Source organism: Dipodomys merriami, unplaced genomic scaffold (assembly GCF_024711535.1).
Source record: "Dipodomys merriami isolate MVZ:Mamm:240054 unplaced genomic scaffold, mDipMer1.0.p SCAF_654, whole genome shotgun sequence".
NCBI lineage: Eukaryota > Metazoa > Chordata > Mammalia > Rodentia > Heteromyidae > Dipodomys > Dipodomys merriami.
Genome location: NW_027206240.1, coordinates 434,671 through 451,188, shown reverse-complemented (window position 1 = coordinate 451,188; position 16,518 = coordinate 434,671). Strand labels below are relative to the sequence as shown.

Here is a 16,518-nt window from a genome sequence, read left to right as displayed (position 1 = left end):
GTTCCATGCCCAGCACCGCAAAAATGAATAAAGAAAAAAAGAAAGCATTTAAAATATACTTTTGTATTATTATTATTGTTGTTGTTGTTGGTTGTGGGACTTGAACTCTGGGCCTGGGCGCTGTCCCTCAGCTCTTCAGCTCAAGGCAGGCGCTCTACCACTTGAGCCACAGCGCCACTTCCGATTTTCTGAGTGGTTTATGGGCGATCAGAGTCTCGCGGACTTTCCTGCCGAGGCTGGCTTTGAACCGCGATCCTCAGATCTCAGTCTCCTAGTAGCCGGGATGACAGGCGTGAGCGCCGGTGCCCGGCTCTTTGTACGAGATGGGGTCCAGAGAGCCGCCAGCCTCAGTGGGCAGGGGGAAGGGCTAGAAGGAGAGATGGAGGGCAGTTTAGCCGAGAAGGGGGCGGGGGGAAGCCGGAGGGACCAGGTGCAGGCCTGAGTTGGCCTCCTTTCTAGAACCATCTGCAGCTGCACACTCCAGAGAGCTGGGGGGCGGGGCCTGGAGTCGAGGTGGGAGGGGGTCAGAGGTCAGGGGCTGATTCCTGGAAGAAAAATGAGCCAGCCAGGAGACCTGGCCTGGACTCTGGTTCAAAGGTCACCGTGGGCCGTCGGGGGGGGGGGGGGGGGGGGAAGGAGGCCAGGATTGCAAACCCTCATGGAGGTTTGGGGGTGATCTCCGGGAGAGTAGAGCCTGGGCTTCGCAGCTGACACCTGCACCCCCAAAAACAAACTGTCAGCCCCCGAGCCGAGCAAACCCCACCCCAGCCTGACCCCCACCCACCCTGACCCCATTCCTTCCAAAGCACCCAGCACGGGGACCCCCACCCCCTCCCGCGCCCCTCCCCGGCTCTTCTTCTGTGTGCGGTGCCGACGGTCATGTCTCAGGGTTAGCCGGGCACCGTAGCTCACGCCTGTCGTCCTGGCCACACAGGAGGCTAAGATCTGAGAATCGAAGTTCCAAGCCAGCCCAGGAGGGAAGTCTGTGAAATGCCTACCTCCAGGAGCTAGGCCAAAAGCCAGACATGGAGTTGTGGTTCAAGTGGTAGAGCACCAGACTTGAGTAAATAAAAAAGCTACAAGGCAGCAGAAGGCCTTGAGTTCAAGTCCCGGTACTGACACAAAAATTAAAAAAAAAAATTATTCCCAGGACTGGGGCGTGAACTCGGAGCCTCTGGCACTCGCTAGTTTTGTGGGGTTTTTCCCCCTCAAAGCTGGTGCGCTACCACTTGAGCCACAACTCCATTTCAGGGTTTTGCTGGTTCATTGGAGATAAGAGTTTCACAGACTGTGCTGCCTGGGCTGGCTTTGAACCAGGATCCTCAGATCTCAGGCTGCCGAGTAGCTAGGATGACACACGTGAGCCACCAGCGCAAAGCTAACAAAAGCAGCCCATTTGGGTAGGCTCTTTTTGTTTTGTGCCAGTCCTGGGCTTGAACTCAGGGCCTGGGCGCTGTCCCTGATGAATTTTTGCTCGAGGCTGGCGCTCTACCACTTGAGCCACGGCACCACTTCTGGTTTTTTGGTGGTTTATTGGAGATCAGCATCTCACAGATTTTCCTATACCCCAGGCTGGCTTTGAACCAGGATCCTCCGATCTCAGTCTCTGAGTAGCTGGGATTACAGGCGTGAGCCACTGCACCCGGCCTTGGTGGATTCTTATTGCATTTATAGGTGGTTTGCTTTTCAGATGGGAGTCTCCCTGTGTTGCCAAGGCTAGTGTTGAACTCTAGGACTCAAGGGATCTTCCTACCTCAGCCTCCCAAAGTGGCTGGGATTACAGGCTTGCACTACTGCACCCAGCCATGATCTCATTGACACAGAGAGGACACTGAGGCTGGAGGAGAGAGGGCAGGCGCCTCTCCACAGGCCAGGCACAATCAGGGCTCCTGTCTCCCCAGGCCGCAGCCACAGCCCGGGCCGACCGACCAACTGTCTGTCTGTCCGTCCTGTGGTGTTTTGTTCCACAGCTCTGTCCTTTGTCGCATTCGGGTCATCTGGCCAGGGCCTGGGGCTGGATTTCCTGCAGCGTGCATTGTTCCTCACCTCTCTAGCCGGCTGCACAAAACGTGACCGTCCCCGGGGGCGGGGGGTGGGGTGGGGCTGGAGCCTTGCACGCACACCACGCACACCACGCACGCACCAATCCCCAGATGCACAGCCATTCCAAGGAGGGTGTGTGACCCGCGGCCGCCACCAGGGGGCGGTGTGCACCCAGGCCTGAGCAGAAAGAGCTGGCAAAGTTGGTGACAGGGCTGGTCGTGTGTGTGTGTGTGTGTGTGTGCGCGTGTGTGCGCGTGCACATCAGCCAGAAAGCCAACACAGGAGTGGAAATGCAATTAACCATATATATAAACCAGGGGTCGGTGGTTCACGCCTGTAATCCAAGCCACTCAGGAGGCTGAGATCTGAGGATCCCGGTTCAAAGGCAGCCCAGGCAGGAAAGCCCGTGAGACTCTGATCTCCATTAAATCACCAGAAAACCGGAAGTGGCGCTGTGGCTCAAGGGGTAGAGCGCCCGCCTTGAGCTGAAGAGCTGAGGGACAGCGCCCAGGCCCAGAGTTCAGGCCCCAAGACCGGACCCAAAAACAACAACAAAAAAAAAAACAAAGAAAGAAACCCAGAACTCAGGAAGCAAGTTAGGGACCAGTAGCTCACGCCTGTAATCCCGGCTACAAAGGAAACAGAGATGTGTGTGGATCCTACTTTGAAGCCAGACGTCCTGTGAGACTCTGATCTCAATGAAGCACCCAGCAGCCATGATGGAACCCCTAATCCACAGGTCCACACCGGGGTCTCCTCCCTCTGGCCCCTCCTACACCCCCCTAGTTTAGATAGGTCACCCCAGACCCGGCCCCTCTCCCAGCCCTCAGCCTTTCCTTCCCTTTCCCTCCCTGGCTGTGGGCATGCTTCTCTGGCCAAGTCCAATGAATCTGTTTTCAACCTTTCACCCCCAAACTTGGCACCTCTATAGAATGGATTTTTACCCCGTCATTAGAAAGAAGAATGGATGTGTGGTTTGCAGGGCAATGGAAGGACCCAGAACAAATCACGTTCAGTGAGGTCAGCCCGGCTCAGAGACTCGAATGGCGCCATGTTTTCTCTCCTCTGCGGGAGCTAGATCTGAAATACACGGGGTGTGATCAGTGATGGAGGACCCCAGATATTCCCACACGCTGAGACCAGAGGAGGGCGCTCTTAGGGGAGACCCACAGATAACGTCAGATTTATCCCCAGCGCCAGTGGCTCCCGCCTGTCATCCCAGCCACTCAGGAGGCTGAGAGCTGAGGATCCTGGTTCAAAGCCAGCCCGGGCAGCAAAGTCTGTGAGACTCTGATCTCCAATGAACCACCAGAAAACTGGAAGTGGTGCTGTGGCTCAAGTGGTAGAGCGCCCGCCTTGAGCTGAAGAGCTGAGGGACAGCGCCCAGGCCCCGAGTTCAAGCCCCACAACTGACAAAAAGGAAAAGAAAAAGCGAGAACGGAGGTCCTGCTTGGGTTTGGGTTTCGTTTGTTTGTTTGGGGTGGTTTTTTATGCCCTTCCTGGGCCTTGAACTCAGGGCCTGGGCGCTGTCCCTGAGCTTTTCTGCTCCAGGCGGGCGCTCTACCACTTGAACCACAGCGCCACTAATGGATTTGGTTTTTGGTGGTTCATTGGAGTCTCACAGACTTTCCTGCCCAGGCTGGCTTCGAACCACGATCCTCAGACCTCAGCCTCCTGAGGAGCTGGCGTGACAGGCGGGAGCCAGCTGCCCTGAGCTGTTTAGGTTTTTGGGGTACTTCTTCCCAGAAACACCTCCCCCTGTCACCCCCAAACCACACGAGCCTCACACTGCTGAGCCCAGTGGAAACACCACCGTCTGGCAAAGCTGAATGGGCCGAGTAGAAACCGGAAGTCCCGCCTGGCGCTGAGGGAGAACTTTCTGGCAACTTTCTTGCTTCTGCCCAAAGCAAGGTTCTTAACTCTCAAGTAAGAGCCAAACTTCAGGTTTCTGGAAGCTTCCTGAGTCTGTCTCCTGACCCCCTGCCCTTTGCTGATTGTTGTTCCAACACTGGGATTTGAATTCGGGGCCTCCGGTTCTCCCTTGACTTCTTTCCTTCGTTGGTTCCAGGCTGGTGCTTTACTACTTGAACCACACCTCCACCTCGGGTTTGGGGCGGTGGTTCCTTGGAGACAAGAGTCTTGGGGATTTTTTTTTCCTGCCCGGGCTGGCTTTGAACCACGATCTCAGCTCTCAGCCTCCGGAGGAGCTGGAGGACAGGCGGGAGCCACGGGCGCCTGGCTTCTCACGGCCTTTTCTGCCCCAGCTGGCCTCCAGCAGCGATCCTCCGGTCTCAGCCTCCAGAGGGGCTGGGATGACAGGCGGGAGCCACAGCGCCCTCTCCCGTCTTGTGAGCTGGCCGGCACTAAGATGTTTCCTCCTGTTTGCCGGTAGACTCCTCCCAGAGAAGTTCTGTGGGGTGCGGGATTAATCTCTCCTCACCCCCCACCCCACTCTGGCCTTCATTTTTCTTCCTTTTAGGGGGAAATCAGCCTGCAGGAGCTATTTCATGTCGTATCCAACATATAACAAGCACTGGAGGCAAACCACGCACCGGTGGCTGCCGCCTGGCATCCCAGACACTCGGGAGGCTGAGATCTGAGGATCGCGGTTCAAAGCCAGCCCGGGCAGGAAAGTCCGTGAGACTCTGATCTCCAATAAACCACCAGAAAACCAGAAGTGGCGCTGTGGCTCAAGTGGTAGAGCGCCCGCCTTGAGCTGAAGAGCTGAGGGACAGCGCCCAGGCCCCGAGTTCAAGTTCCAAGATTCTGGGAGAGAGGGGAGCCAGCCAGGGTGGGACAGGGGTGGAGGGGAGCCCCGAGGCTGAGGAAATAAACAAGGGGTGTGTCACCCCAGGCTGAGGTGCGTCTGCTAGGAATCAGCCCCCTCAGACTTTCCACCACGAAGTGAACCCGAAACCTCGGGCTGTGGGGGGCGGGCACGGAGGGGGGGTTACAGGGGAAGTGGGGGACAGGGGAAGGAATCTGGAGGCACAGCACCCCAACTCATCACTCTGCTCTCTGCTGCTGCTCCGTTTCCTGGGGTGCCCTGAGGGCCCCCCCAAAAAAAAGAATTGGGCCAACTCTTGTGAGAATCTGGCTCTGGATCCTTGGCCCTTCGTGGCTGTCTCTGCGCCCGATTGTCTCCTGCTCCCCCTCTCCCACCCCCCCTCCCACCCCCCACCCCAGATCCCCTAGTTCCTGCCCCCCCATCTCTGTCCCCCTTTGCAGAGCGCAGGCGATCGGCGGGAGATGCGGGAAGTTCAGGTTCTGGGCTGGCTGCTTCCTCTTCTGCTGGGGGCCGCGCCAGGTAAGATGCGGGTGGAGGAGGCTGACCTCCAATCGCGATCCTCCCCTCCCTGTCCTCCCACTGCCCAACCCCCTTCGGATTCCCTACTGAAGCCTCTCCATCCACTGACTTACTTTCTGTCTGTCTTTCTTGTCAGTCCTGGGGCTTGAACTCAGGGCCTGGGCGCTGTCCCTGAGCTGCTTTGGCTCCAGGCTGGCGCTCTACCACTTGAGCCACGGCGCCACTTCTGGCTTTTTCTGGGTCTGTGGTACTGAGGAATCGAACCCAGGGCTCTGTGCTTGCGAGGCGAGCGCTCTGCCCCTGAGCCACCTGCCCAGCCGGCCCTTTTCCCTCTTCTCCTCTCTCTTCTCCTCCCGCAGGGGCGGCCTCCGGCCAGGGGGAAGCCATCCCCGTGGTGTGGGCTCAGGAGGGGGCCCCGGCCCTGCTTCCCTGCCGCCCTGCGCCCCCCCTCCAGCAGGGCAGCCTGCGGGGGAGCGTGCGGCTCACCTGGAGACACCAGCCGGACAGGTACGCACCCCAAAACTGAGCCACAGAACTCCCCCCCTCGCCAGGTCCCCCCCACCAGCCAGCCCGCCCCTCCCTGCCCTCCCCCGGCCTCCACAGCCTGAGCCTCTGCCAGCTCAGCCTCCCGCGCGGCCGGGATTACAGGCGTGCAGCACCAGACTGCAGCTTCCAATCTCTCTCCTGTTCTCTCTCCCTCCTGCCCCAGCACCCCGACGGCCGCCACCCCGGGGGGATCCCCCGGCCCCCTCGGCTACACGGTGCTGAGCGTGTCCCCCGAAGGCCTGCACCTGCGCCGGCCGCCCCTGGGGCCCCGGGTGCAGCTGGCGGAGCGGGGCCTGCAGCGCGCGGACTTCTCGCTGCGGCTGAGCCCGGCCCTGCGCGCCGACGCCGGCCAGTACCGAGCCACCGTGCACCTGGGCGACCGGGCCCTCTCCTGCCACCTGCGCCTGCGCCTGGGCCAGGCCTCGAGTAGGTGGGGCGGGACTGGGGGAGGTGTGAGATGGGGTCTCTGTTTCCCCAGGTGTCCAAGAGGGGAAGGGAAGGGAGCTGGCAGTCCAGGGAAGCATGGGGTGGGCACCATGGAGAGATTGCATCAGCACCACCCCAAGAACCCCCCTTTTTTCCACCCACAGCCTGGGGAGTACCCCGGCATGTGGGGGAGAGAGGCGCCCCTGGGAGGGCTGGGGGGTGATTCATTTCCAGCGTTCGTTCTGTAGCTCAGGGGTGCGTTTAGTCCCTGCCAGGGTGTGTGGACAGAGACGGTGCTTACCCCCTGATCATTGAAGCTGCTCCGGGCTGGCGCTCTCCCGCCTGAGCCACAGCGCCACGCACAGCTCTTTGGTGAATCCTGGACGACTCTTTCCGGCCGCTTCACGCCAGGCCCCTGGCTCCGTTTCTGGCTGTTTGCCGGGCACCGGTGGCTCCCGCCGGTCACCGCAGCGGCTCAAAGCCAGCCGGGGCAGGGAAGTCCCTGAACCACCAGGAGGCCAGAGGTGGTGCGGCGGCCCGAGGGGCAGAGCGCCAGCCAGGGACAGCGCCCGGGCCCTGAGTTCAAGCCCCACGGCTGACCAAAAGGAAGACTGAGTCTCATGGAATGTCTTGTCTAAGCTAGTTTTGAATCTTGATCCTCAGATCTGCTAAGATGACCAGCTTCCGGCTGGAGTCGTCTAGAACATGTTTCTAGAAGCTTCTAGACTCCCTTTCTAGAACCTTCTAGAACATGTTTCTAGAACCTTCTAGACTCCCTTTCTGGAATCTTCTAGAGCATGTTTCTGAAACTTTCTAGGCTCTCTTTCTGGAACCTTCTACAACATGTTTCTAGAACCTTCTGGGCTCCCCTTCTAGAAGCTTCTAGCTTGGTGGCCTTGCCGTGTGGGCGGGGCTGATGGGGACTCTCCTCTCGTCCCTGGGCAGTGACGGCCAGCCCCCCGGGGTCTCTCAGGACCGCCGACCGCGTCACGTTGAAGTGCTCTTTTGAGCGCCCCGAGTCCCCGGCCTCCGTGCGGTGGTTCCGAGGCCGGGGCAGCGGCCGCGTCCCCGTGCGGGAGTCTGTCCATCACCACATGGTGGAGAGCTTCCTCTTCCTGCCGCAAGTTGGCCCCACGGACTCGGGCACGTGGGGCTGCGTGCTCACGTACACGGATGGCTTCCGCGTGACCGTCACGCACCACCTCGAGGTCCTGGGTGAGTCGTGAACCTGCTTTCCCGCTGATCCACGCGCCCCTCCCACCCCCAGGGCAGCATCTCAGCAGCCCCTGCTACGTATTGTTATTATTAATAATAATATATTTGTTTCGGGTCAGTCTTAGGGCTTGAACTCAGGGCCTAGGCCACTGTCCCTGAGCTCTTTCGCTCAAAGATGGCGCTCTACCACTTGAGCCACTTCTAGCTTTTTTGTTGGTTTATTGAAGATAAAAAATTCTCCTAGAGCCAGGCATTGTTGTCCCGGCCTCCTCGTGGCTCAGGAGGCTGAGATCCAGGTTCAAAGCCAGCCCTGGGCAGGCAAATCTGGGAGCCTCATCTCCAGTGAGCCAGCAAAAGGCCGGATGTGGAGCTGTGGCTCAAGATGCAGTGTTCAAGCTGTGAGTTCAAGCCCCAGGACCAACACACACACACACACACACACACACACACACACACGCACAGCTCTCACAGACTTTCCTGCCCAGGCTGGCCCTGAACCGCGATCCTCAGATCTCAGCCTACTGAGATGATGCTATGATGGCGGGCTCAGATCACACCTGACCGTTGCCTTTCCTCTCCAGGTCTGGAGCCCCCAGCTCCCCTGACGGTGTACGCGGCCGCAGGTTCGAGGGCGGCGCTGCCTTGCCACCTGCCCTCGGACCTGGGCAACCACACTTCCCTGGCTGCCCAGTGGGCCCCGCCCGGAGCAGGCCCCGACCTTCCGGTGGCTGGACATGACGGCGACTTCACCCTCCAACTCCAAGCGGTCAGCGTGGCCCAGGCGGGAAACTACACCTGCCGCGTCCGCGTGCCGGGCCGATCTCTCCAGACCACCATCACCTTGGCGGTCATTACAGGTTAGCCATGGGTGGGAAACATGGCTACTCCCTGAGCTGGGCACCGCTGGTAGCACACGCCTGTAATCCCGGCTAGTCAAGAGGCTGAGCTCTGTAGGATCCAGGTTCAAAGCCAGCCCCAGGCAGGAAAACCCATGAGACTCATATCCCCAATGCACCACCCCAGAAGTGGCGCCCTGGCTCAAGTGGTAGAGCGCCAGCCTGGAGCTGAAGAGCTGAGGGACAGCGCCCAGGCCCTGAGTTCAAGCCCCACCACCTCCATCAAAATAATGTCTGCTCCTGGCTTCAGGAAGCCAGGGAGGGCTGGCTGGCTGCTCAGAGACTGAGCTGTCAGTCACCCCAAGACTCCAGGCCCTGGGGTTCCACCATGGCCTCTCCTCACTTCCCTGAAAAGAAACTGAAATTGAAAATCTCCCTTGAGTCACCAAGCCAATGTTCCACTGCGTTCAAAGGGGCTCCCCTTTGAACACCTGGGGCGGGGGGGGGGGGGGAGGAGGAAGGGGGGCGGGGGGGGAGGGGGGGCGGGGGCGGAGGCGCCCTGAGAACCTAGACCCGGAGGTGACAGAACTTTGAACAGGCCAAGGCCGGTGGCTCCCGCCTGTCATCCCAGCGACTCAGGAGGCTGAGATCTGAGGATCGCGATCCAAAGCTAGACCTTCCCCCGCCCCGCAGGAAAATCCGCCAGACTCTTGTCTCCAGTGAACCCCTAAAGAGCCAGAAATGAGCTGGGTGCCCAGGCTGGCTTTGAACCGCGATCCTCAGAGCTCAGCCTCCTGAGTAGCCAGGATGGATTACAGGTGTCATTTTTTTCCCAGTGACTCTCAAATCAGGGAAGTTGCTGTGTGAGGTCACCCCCGCGTCTGGCGGAGAGAACTTGGTGTGGCGCCCCCTGGACCCCCGATCCAAGAAGTCGTCCCCAGGACCCTGGCTGGAGGCCGGGGAGGCCGGGCCCCACTCGCAGCCCTGGCAGTGCCAGGTGTACCAGGGGGAGACGCTTCTGGGGACAGCGGTGTCCCTCCCGGAGTCCAGGCAAGGTCAGCGGCCCCGAGACCACGCCCCCAACCCCAACCGTGACCCCATGCCCACCCACACCCCCACCACTCCCCACACTTTCCTTTCCAGGTCAGACATCAGATCTCAAGCTCTCTAAGAGTAGCTAAAAGTATGGCAAGATAGATATAGATGATAGATAGACAGATAGATGATAGACAGATAGATAGGTAGATGATGGATAGATGATGGATAGATAAATAGAGAGGCAGACAGACAGATGCTAGGTAGACAAATAGATAATGGATAGATGATAGAGGCAGACAGACAGATGATAGGTGGATGGTAGATGATAGATAAATAGCTGATAAATGATGGATAGAAGACAGATAGGTGATGGATAGAAAGATAGATGATAGATGGTAGATGTTAGGTAGATGCTAGATTGTGTGTGTGTGTGTGTGTGTGTGTGCGCACACGCATGGCAGTCCCAAGATTTGGACTCAAGGCCTGGGTGTTATCCCCTAGCTTCCCCCCCCCCCCAAGGCTGGTGCTCTACCACTTGAGTAACACCTCTACTGCCAGCTTTTTGATGGTTCATTGGAAATACAAGTCTCAGCCTTCCCTGCCTGGGCTGGCCTCGAACCGTGATCCTCAGACCCCAGCCTCCTGAGCCTGTGCTTGCTTGACAGGGGCCCGGCGTTCTGGCAAAGCTCCAGGCCCCCTTGGTGGAAGCCGTCTGGCTCTCCTTCTCGCCCTTGGTGCTCTTCTCTTGGTGATGGGAGCCTTTGGGTTTCACCAGTGGAGAAGACAGGTGAGTTGTGGCCTTAATCTCCCCTTAGTCCTCAGAGCGCCGTGTGCGCTGGGATTCGAACTCAGGCCTTGGGCGCCATCCCTGAGCTTTTTACTCAGGGCCTGGGCGCTGTCCTGAGCTTGGAGCTCTACCCCTTGAGCCACAGCACTACTTCCGGCTTTCTCAGTGTCTGTGGTACTGAGGACTTGAACCCGGGGCTTCATGCATGCTAGGCGAGCACTCTACCACTGCGCCACCTGCCCAGCGTCCCTACTTTCTTTTCATAGTTCCTTCTTCACCCCCCCCCCAATCTCTCTCCATCGCTTCCCACAGTTGCTACAAAGAAGGTTTTCGGCCTTAGAGCTTGGGACTTACCCTCCCCAGGCTCCCAGCAAGATGGAGGAATGGGAGTTGGACATGGAGCCGGAGATGGAGCAAGAGCTGGAGCCACCAGCAGAGCCGGGGCTGACGCAGCTCTGACACCCAAGAGCCAGGCTAAACAATGTCCACAGCTCAGTCCAAATAAACCCAGCAGCAGCTGCCGCCGGGTGTGGCCGTTCCTCATCCCCAGAAGGCCCTGTCCCTCCCGGCCTCCTGGGGCTCCTCCCATCCCCTTTCCTTCCTTCCTTCCCTCCATTGGCCAGTACCAGGACTGAATCCAGGACCTAGGCATTGCTCTTTCTGGCTCGAGGCTGGTGCTTTGCCACCGGAACCACACCTACATTTCTGGCTTTTAGGTGTTTTTTTTAGGTCCTGGGGCTTGAACTCTGGGCCTGGGTGCTGTCCCTCAGTCCTTCAGCTCAAGGCTGGCGCTCTACCCCTTGGGCTACAGCGCCACTTCCGGTTTTCTGGTGGTGGATCCTGGGAGATCAGAGTCTCAAGGACTTTCCTGCCCAGGCTGGCTTTGAACCGTGATCCTCAGCCTGGCCTCCGCCACCCTCCATCCTTTTCCCCCTTTTCCCGGCCCGGCCTGGAGCCCCACCCCCTCCCCCGGAAGGCAGGAGACAGGTTAAAAACAGAAGCGCGACCATTTCTTTATTAAATTATACAAAAAAGGGAGGGGAAGGGGGCAGCTAGGGGGCTCGGCCCCACCCCGGCCTGGCGCTGTCTGGGAGAATGGAGGGGCTGGGGGGGGATGTAAGGGAGACACCCAGGGACCGATCAGGCAGGCGGATGGGGGAATGGATGAGCCAAGGGCCTGGATCTGGGATGGGTGGCGGGGGGCAGGGGAGGGGGCGAGGGGTGACTGGGGTCCACCTGGGAGACTCAGGAGGAGAAGCAGGTCGGGGGGGGAGAGGGGCAAGGGTGAACAATGGCAAAAGTACGGAGGAACATTGGCTGGCTGGGGAGGCCGGAGAAGGGAGGCCCGAAAAGAGAGGCCCGGAAACAAGACACACCCCGCCCCCACCGCAGGGAGCCAGGGGAAGGGGAGGGAGGGCTACGCGTGTGTGTCCCCCACCAGCCCCCACGTCCAGGCCCCCCCCAAAAAGAGGGGGGAGCCTCCCGTCCCCAGCCCACTGGAAGGGGGGCTCATGCCGACGCCCCATTCGCTGTCTTCTGGCGCTTGGGATCCGCTTCTTCCTGTGGAGAGGGCGAAAAGAAGGGTCGGACATCTCCCTTACCCAACAGGACAGGACCCCCCCACACCCCAACGGCCACACGGTTCAGGGGTTCAAGCCCAGCGGGCGGTACCGCCTCGGGCAGCCCCACACGGCCCAAACCTCTTCTTCAGCAGCTCTCTTCAGCGCGGGCCCTTCATCCTCCTCATCTTCTTCTTCCTCATCTGAGAGCCAGAAAAGGGGTGAATGGGGAAGTGTCGGGGGGCCCCGGCACCGAGCCCGCGGGCGGCCCTCTGCTTCCCCTGGGCCTCCCCCTCCCCCCAGCCCCTCCCTACCTTCCTCTTCATCCTCTTCCTCCCCATCCTCGGCCGTTTCCTCCTCCTCTTCCTCGGCTCCGTTCTCTTCCTCCTGTGGGGAATCAGGCGAGAGTCAGGCAGGCGGGCTGTGCGCCCACCACCCAAGGTACGGGGTGGGGAGGGGGTACACACGGGTAGCTCACGCCTGTAATCCCGGCTACCCAAGTGGCTGAGATAGGAGGATCGCGGTTCCCAGCCAGCCGGGGCGGACAAAAACTCTCTTGGGTTTTATTTCCCCCATGAGCTAGCAAAAAGCCGGAAGTGGGGCTGTGGCTCAAGCGGTACAGCACCAGCCTTGAGTGTAAGAGCTGAGGGAAGAGGATCAGACTCTGAGTTCAAGTTCTACACCAGCACGTATGCACGCACGCTCGCACGCGTGCACACACGCACGCGCACACACACACACACACACGGAAGGGGAGGCAGTCAGGGCGAGGGAGTCCTGGGAATGGAGGATGGTGGACGCATGCGTGATCCTCTCCCTCCCAGCCTCTCCGAACCTCCACTACTTCTTTCTTTCGCTCCTTCCGCACGGCCTTCTCCTCCACCTTCTCCTTCTTCTCCTTGAGATCCTGCCAGGGACACAGAGGCTCCGTTTAGGATCAACAATGGCCTCCGGCTCTAGGGTCTCAAGAGTGAACCCAGATAGCCACACGGCTTAAGAGATGAGACCAGAGCCCCCTGCGCAGTGCTGGTACCTCAGCTCCCGCCCGCCATCCCAGCTCCTCAGGAGGCTGAGATCTGAGGATCGCGGTTCAAAGCCGGCCCAGGCAGGACAGTCTGTGAGACTCTTTTATCTCCAGTGAACCAGCAAAAAAGCAGGAAGTGGCGCTGTGGCTCAAGTGGTAGAGCACCCGCCTTGAGCTGAAGCGCTGAGGGACAGCGCCCAGGCCCTGAGTTCAAGCCCAAGGACCAGCGCATGCACGCACACACACACACACACACACACACACACACACCTGCATCATCATACCAAAGGATCATAAAAGGTGCGAATTGGAACTGAGGGTATGGCTCAAGTGGTAAGATTCCAGCTGTCACTGGAAAAAAGCAAGCAAGAGACCCTGAGTTCAAGCCCCAATAGTGCCAAATACCCACACAAAAGAAGCACTTTGGCATAAACAGTCAAAGCCTGACCCTGGCGGCTCCCGCCTGTCATCCCAGCTGCTCAGGAGGCTGAGAGCTGACGATCTCAGTTTGAATAGAGCCTAGGTGGAGAAATCTATAAGACTTTTTATTGTTGGTGGTGGTGGTCATGGGTCTTGAACTCAGGGCCTGGGCGCTGTCCCTCAGCTCTTCAGCTCCAGGCTGGCGCTCTACCCCTTGAGCCACAGCGCCACTTCTGGTAGTTCACTGCAGATCAGAGTCTCACGGAATTGCCTGCCCGGGTTGGCTTTGAACCACGATCCTCTAGATCTCAGCCTCCTGAGTAGCTAGGAGGACAGGCGTGAACCAACAGTGCCTGGCCCTAGGAGACTTATAGCCAACGAACCACCAAAAAGCTGCAAGAGGTGCTGTGGCTCAAGTGGTAGAGCACCACCCTTGTGGAAAAGCTAGGGAAGCCACAGGACTCAGGCTCTGAGTTCAAGCCCTGTGTACACACACACACACACACACACACACACACACACACACACACACACACACACACAGAGAAATCCAACACCTCCTTCCCCAAGGGAGTAAGAAACTGAGGAAGAAGTGGGGAGCAGGCAGGCAGGGTAACCACCACACCCCAAGTTCTCCCGCACCTCCCAATCCACCTGCCCTGTGCACTTTTTGTCTACCTCAGTGTCCTTTTCCTGAGCAACCTGTCCCTCCCAGCGCCTCCCTCCACAAATCAGGACTTTGTTTCCCTAAGTCTAATTCTCCAGGGATAGGGAGAGAACCCTCCAGAACACTTCCCGGGCCAAGCCCTCCCTTACACCAACCCTAACCCCAAACATTTTTAGCAGCTCCACACACCCCCCCCACTTCCTGGATGTAGCCAACTGTTAGGACAGAAGTGGCCGTTTGCAAGTGGAAAAAATTATGGGTAAAGATCAAAGAAACATGGAAGGTGCTAGTGGCGCACACATGTAATCTTAGCAACTCAGGAGGGCTGCGATCTGAGGGTTGGGGTTCAAAGCAAGCCTTGCTGGGGGTGTGGGGGTTTGTGAGGGGGGTGGGAAGGGGAGACAAATCCTCAAGACTCCATTTTCTAGTGGACCAGCAAAATGCTGGACTGGAGGCATGGTTCAGGGGGGGAAGCGCCAGAGCCGAATTCAAGCCCTGGTACTGGCCCATGAAACAACACATGGAATGGAACATCAGACAGAGGAGACAACCAACAGGGTGTGTGTGTGTCTGGTTAGAGGGGTGCACAGATCTCCAGAGGGAGGGCTCAGGGGACACTGGGCAAACTCAAATTAAGATTTCTTCCCATCACGTTGCTTTTTTTCTTTCTTTTGAGGTGGTCCTGGGGCTAGCGCTCTTCCCCTTGAGCCACAGCTCCACGGCCAGTTGTTCAGTGGCCGGCAGGAGAGGAGAGTCTAATAGGACTTTCTCTGTTCTGGTTGGCTTAGAACTGCCATCCTCAGATCGGAGCTTCCTGACTAGCTAGGATGACAGGCAAGGGCCATGGGTGCTGGATGTCTTCGTTGCTCTGCCCTGGGGCTTTTCCAGCTTTTCTACTCCCCTGGAGCGCTGCCCGTTATGGAGACACTGCAGGAGGCCAGCCCACGGGCCCAGTGCACACGGCTCCACAGCTGTGGCTGTTTTCCCATCTGGGAGGGAGGGAGGAGGGAGGGGGAAGGGAGGGGGCCAAAGACCAAAGTCCAGGGAGCAGGGACCTCTCTTCCCCAGCCTGTCCTCTGATCACTGTCCTTCCGTGATCCCTGTTTCACGGGACGGGAGGTGACCTGGGGCCTGGGCTTTGTAGAAACAACACATGTGCACACACATGCACGTGCATGTGCACACACACACACATGCACGCACATGCACATGCACCCAGGGCCCGGGAGGCCCATGTGCCAGTGTCTGGGCTTCTCCGTCACACACTTACAAAGCAGCTGCCACCGCCAGGGTCCCCCACACACACTCGCTGTGTGGCACGCACACAAAGACACCTGCTCCATGGCGACACGCGTCACCCACGGACACGCAGGGGGCGGGCCGCACCCCCTGCCCCAGCTCACTTGGAGTCCCCTCACCCCCTGGGCCCCCCCACCCCGTCCCCCTTCTGCAGGCCCCCACAAAACCCTGCCTGCCTTCATTTCCCAAAGCAGCACCCCACAAATCCCGCCTGCCCCCCCACCTCGGGGGTGGGGTGCGGGGCAGGGAATCAGGAAAGCTGGAGAGGGAAGAGGGGTGCAGAAGGGAAGGGAGCCAGGCAAAGCGAAGCCTTAGCTTTTCCAAAGGGTGTCTGTCTGTCTGTCTGTCTGTCTCTGTGTATGAGGAATCCAAGAACTGGGGGTGGGGGTCGGATCGGATGGAAAGGAAGGCGGGGGGCGGGGTAAACAGAGGCAGAGGGGGCTCCCGTCGGGCACCGAGGGGAGGGGCCGAGTGGGGGGGAGGGGGAGGGCCGTCGTGTTTACAGCTCTGAGGAAAGGTGGTCAGGGCTGGACGGCCCCCCCCGCCCCTCCCCCGACGGGGCGATCGCACCCTGGGTGGAGGCGGCGGTGACGGACAGGCCGGGAGGGGCGGGGATGGGGGTGATCGACAGCCCCGGAGGGGCGAGCACAGGGGCACAAACGGGCAGAAGAGGTGGGGATGGAGGTGGACAGGTCGGAGGGGTGGAGATGGAGGTGATGGACAGGCCCGAGGGGGCGGGGAGAGCGTGATGGACAGGCCCGAGGGGGCGGGGATAGGATGGGCAGGTCGGAGGGGCGGGGATAGGGTGATGGGCAGGTCGGAGGGGCGGGGATAGGGTGATGGACAGGTCGGAGGGGCGGGGATAGGGTGATGGACAGGTAGCAGGGATAGGGTGATGGTAGGCCGGAGGGGCGGGACAGGGTGACGGGCAGGCCGGAGGGGCGGGAATAGGGTAATGAGAAGGCCGGAGGGGCGGAGATAGGGTGATAGGCACGGCGGGGGCGGGGCCAGGATAATGAAGGCCCGGGGGCGGGGCGGGGCTGGGCAGGTCGCAGGGGCCCGGCGGCCGCTAGAGGGCGCGGGCGCGGCGGCGCGGGGCGCGGGGCGCAGGGGTGCGGGGGGGAGGGCGCCGCGGGGTCCGCGGGGACCCGGTGCGCGGCCCGTCGGGGGGCGGCCGGCCGGGGCGGGTGGGGGGGGGCGGCCCGGGCCCGGGGGCCGCCCCGATCGCCGCGGGGGCTCGTACCTTGGCGCTCAGCTCGGCCGCGGCGTCCACGCTCTTCTCCGACATGATGCCGGGGCCGGGGCTGGCGGGGAGGGGGGGGCCGGGGTCCCGGGGCCTGGACGGCGGGCG

The 16,518-nt window shown here is 60.1% G+C and overlaps 2 protein-coding genes across 2 annotated transcripts; one reads left to right on the top strand and one right to left on the bottom strand.

Moving 5' to 3' along the window:
• The first annotated feature begins 5,038 nt into the window (after positions 1–5,038).
• On the top strand, positions 5,039–10,719 carry LOC138815603 (lymphocyte activation gene 3 protein-like). The gene is made up of 8 exons (XM_070005005.1): positions 5,039–5,350; positions 5,710–5,857; positions 6,060–6,322; positions 7,268–7,537; positions 8,119–8,394; positions 9,210–9,428; positions 10,077–10,198; positions 10,511–10,719. The coding sequence occupies exons 1-8, from the start codon at positions 5,293–5,295 to the stop codon at positions 10,655–10,657; spliced, it is 1,503 nt and encodes a 500-aa protein (XP_069861106.1). The 5' UTR covers positions 5,039–5,292; the 3' UTR covers positions 10,658–10,719.
• Positions 10,720–11,186: 467 nt separating this feature from the next.
• LOC138815629 (parathymosin) lies at positions 11,187–16,518 on the bottom strand. The gene is made up of 5 exons (XM_070005041.1): positions 16,411–16,518; positions 12,593–12,664; positions 12,072–12,144; positions 11,899–11,960; positions 11,187–11,758 (listed from the first exon to the last, which is right to left on the bottom strand). Exons 1-5 carry the CDS (start codon positions 16,453–16,455, stop codon positions 11,708–11,710), a joined length of 303 nt encoding a protein of 100 aa, XP_069861142.1. The 5' UTR covers positions 16,456–16,518; the 3' UTR covers positions 11,187–11,707.

Bases quoted from the DNA above. Each gene is read 5' to 3' on its own strand.
- LOC138815603 (XM_070005005.1), top strand. From the start codon at position 5,293: ATGCGGGAAGTTCAGGTTCTGGGCTGGCTGCTTCCTCTTCTGCTGGGG. The intron at 8,395-9,209 runs GTTAGCCATGGG...TTTTTTTCCCAG, and splicing joins CACCTTGGCGGTCATTACAG to TGACTCTCAAATCAGGGAAG. The intron at 10,199-10,510 runs GTGAGTTGTGGC...CGCTTCCCACAG, and splicing joins TTCACCAGTGGAGAAGACAG to TTGCTACAAAGAAGGTTTTC.
- LOC138815629 (XM_070005041.1), bottom strand. From the start codon at position 16,455: ATGTCGGAGAAGAGCGTGGACGCCGCGGCCGAGCTGAGCGCCAAG. The intron at 12,145-12,592 runs GTTCGGAGAGGC...GATTCCCCACAG, and splicing joins GAAAGAAAGAAGTAGTGGAG to GAGGAAGAGAACGGAGCCGA. The intron at 11,759-11,898 runs GTTTGGGCCGTG...CCCTCTCCACAG, and splicing joins AGAGAGCTGCTGAAGAAGAG to GAAGAAGCGGATCCCAAGCG.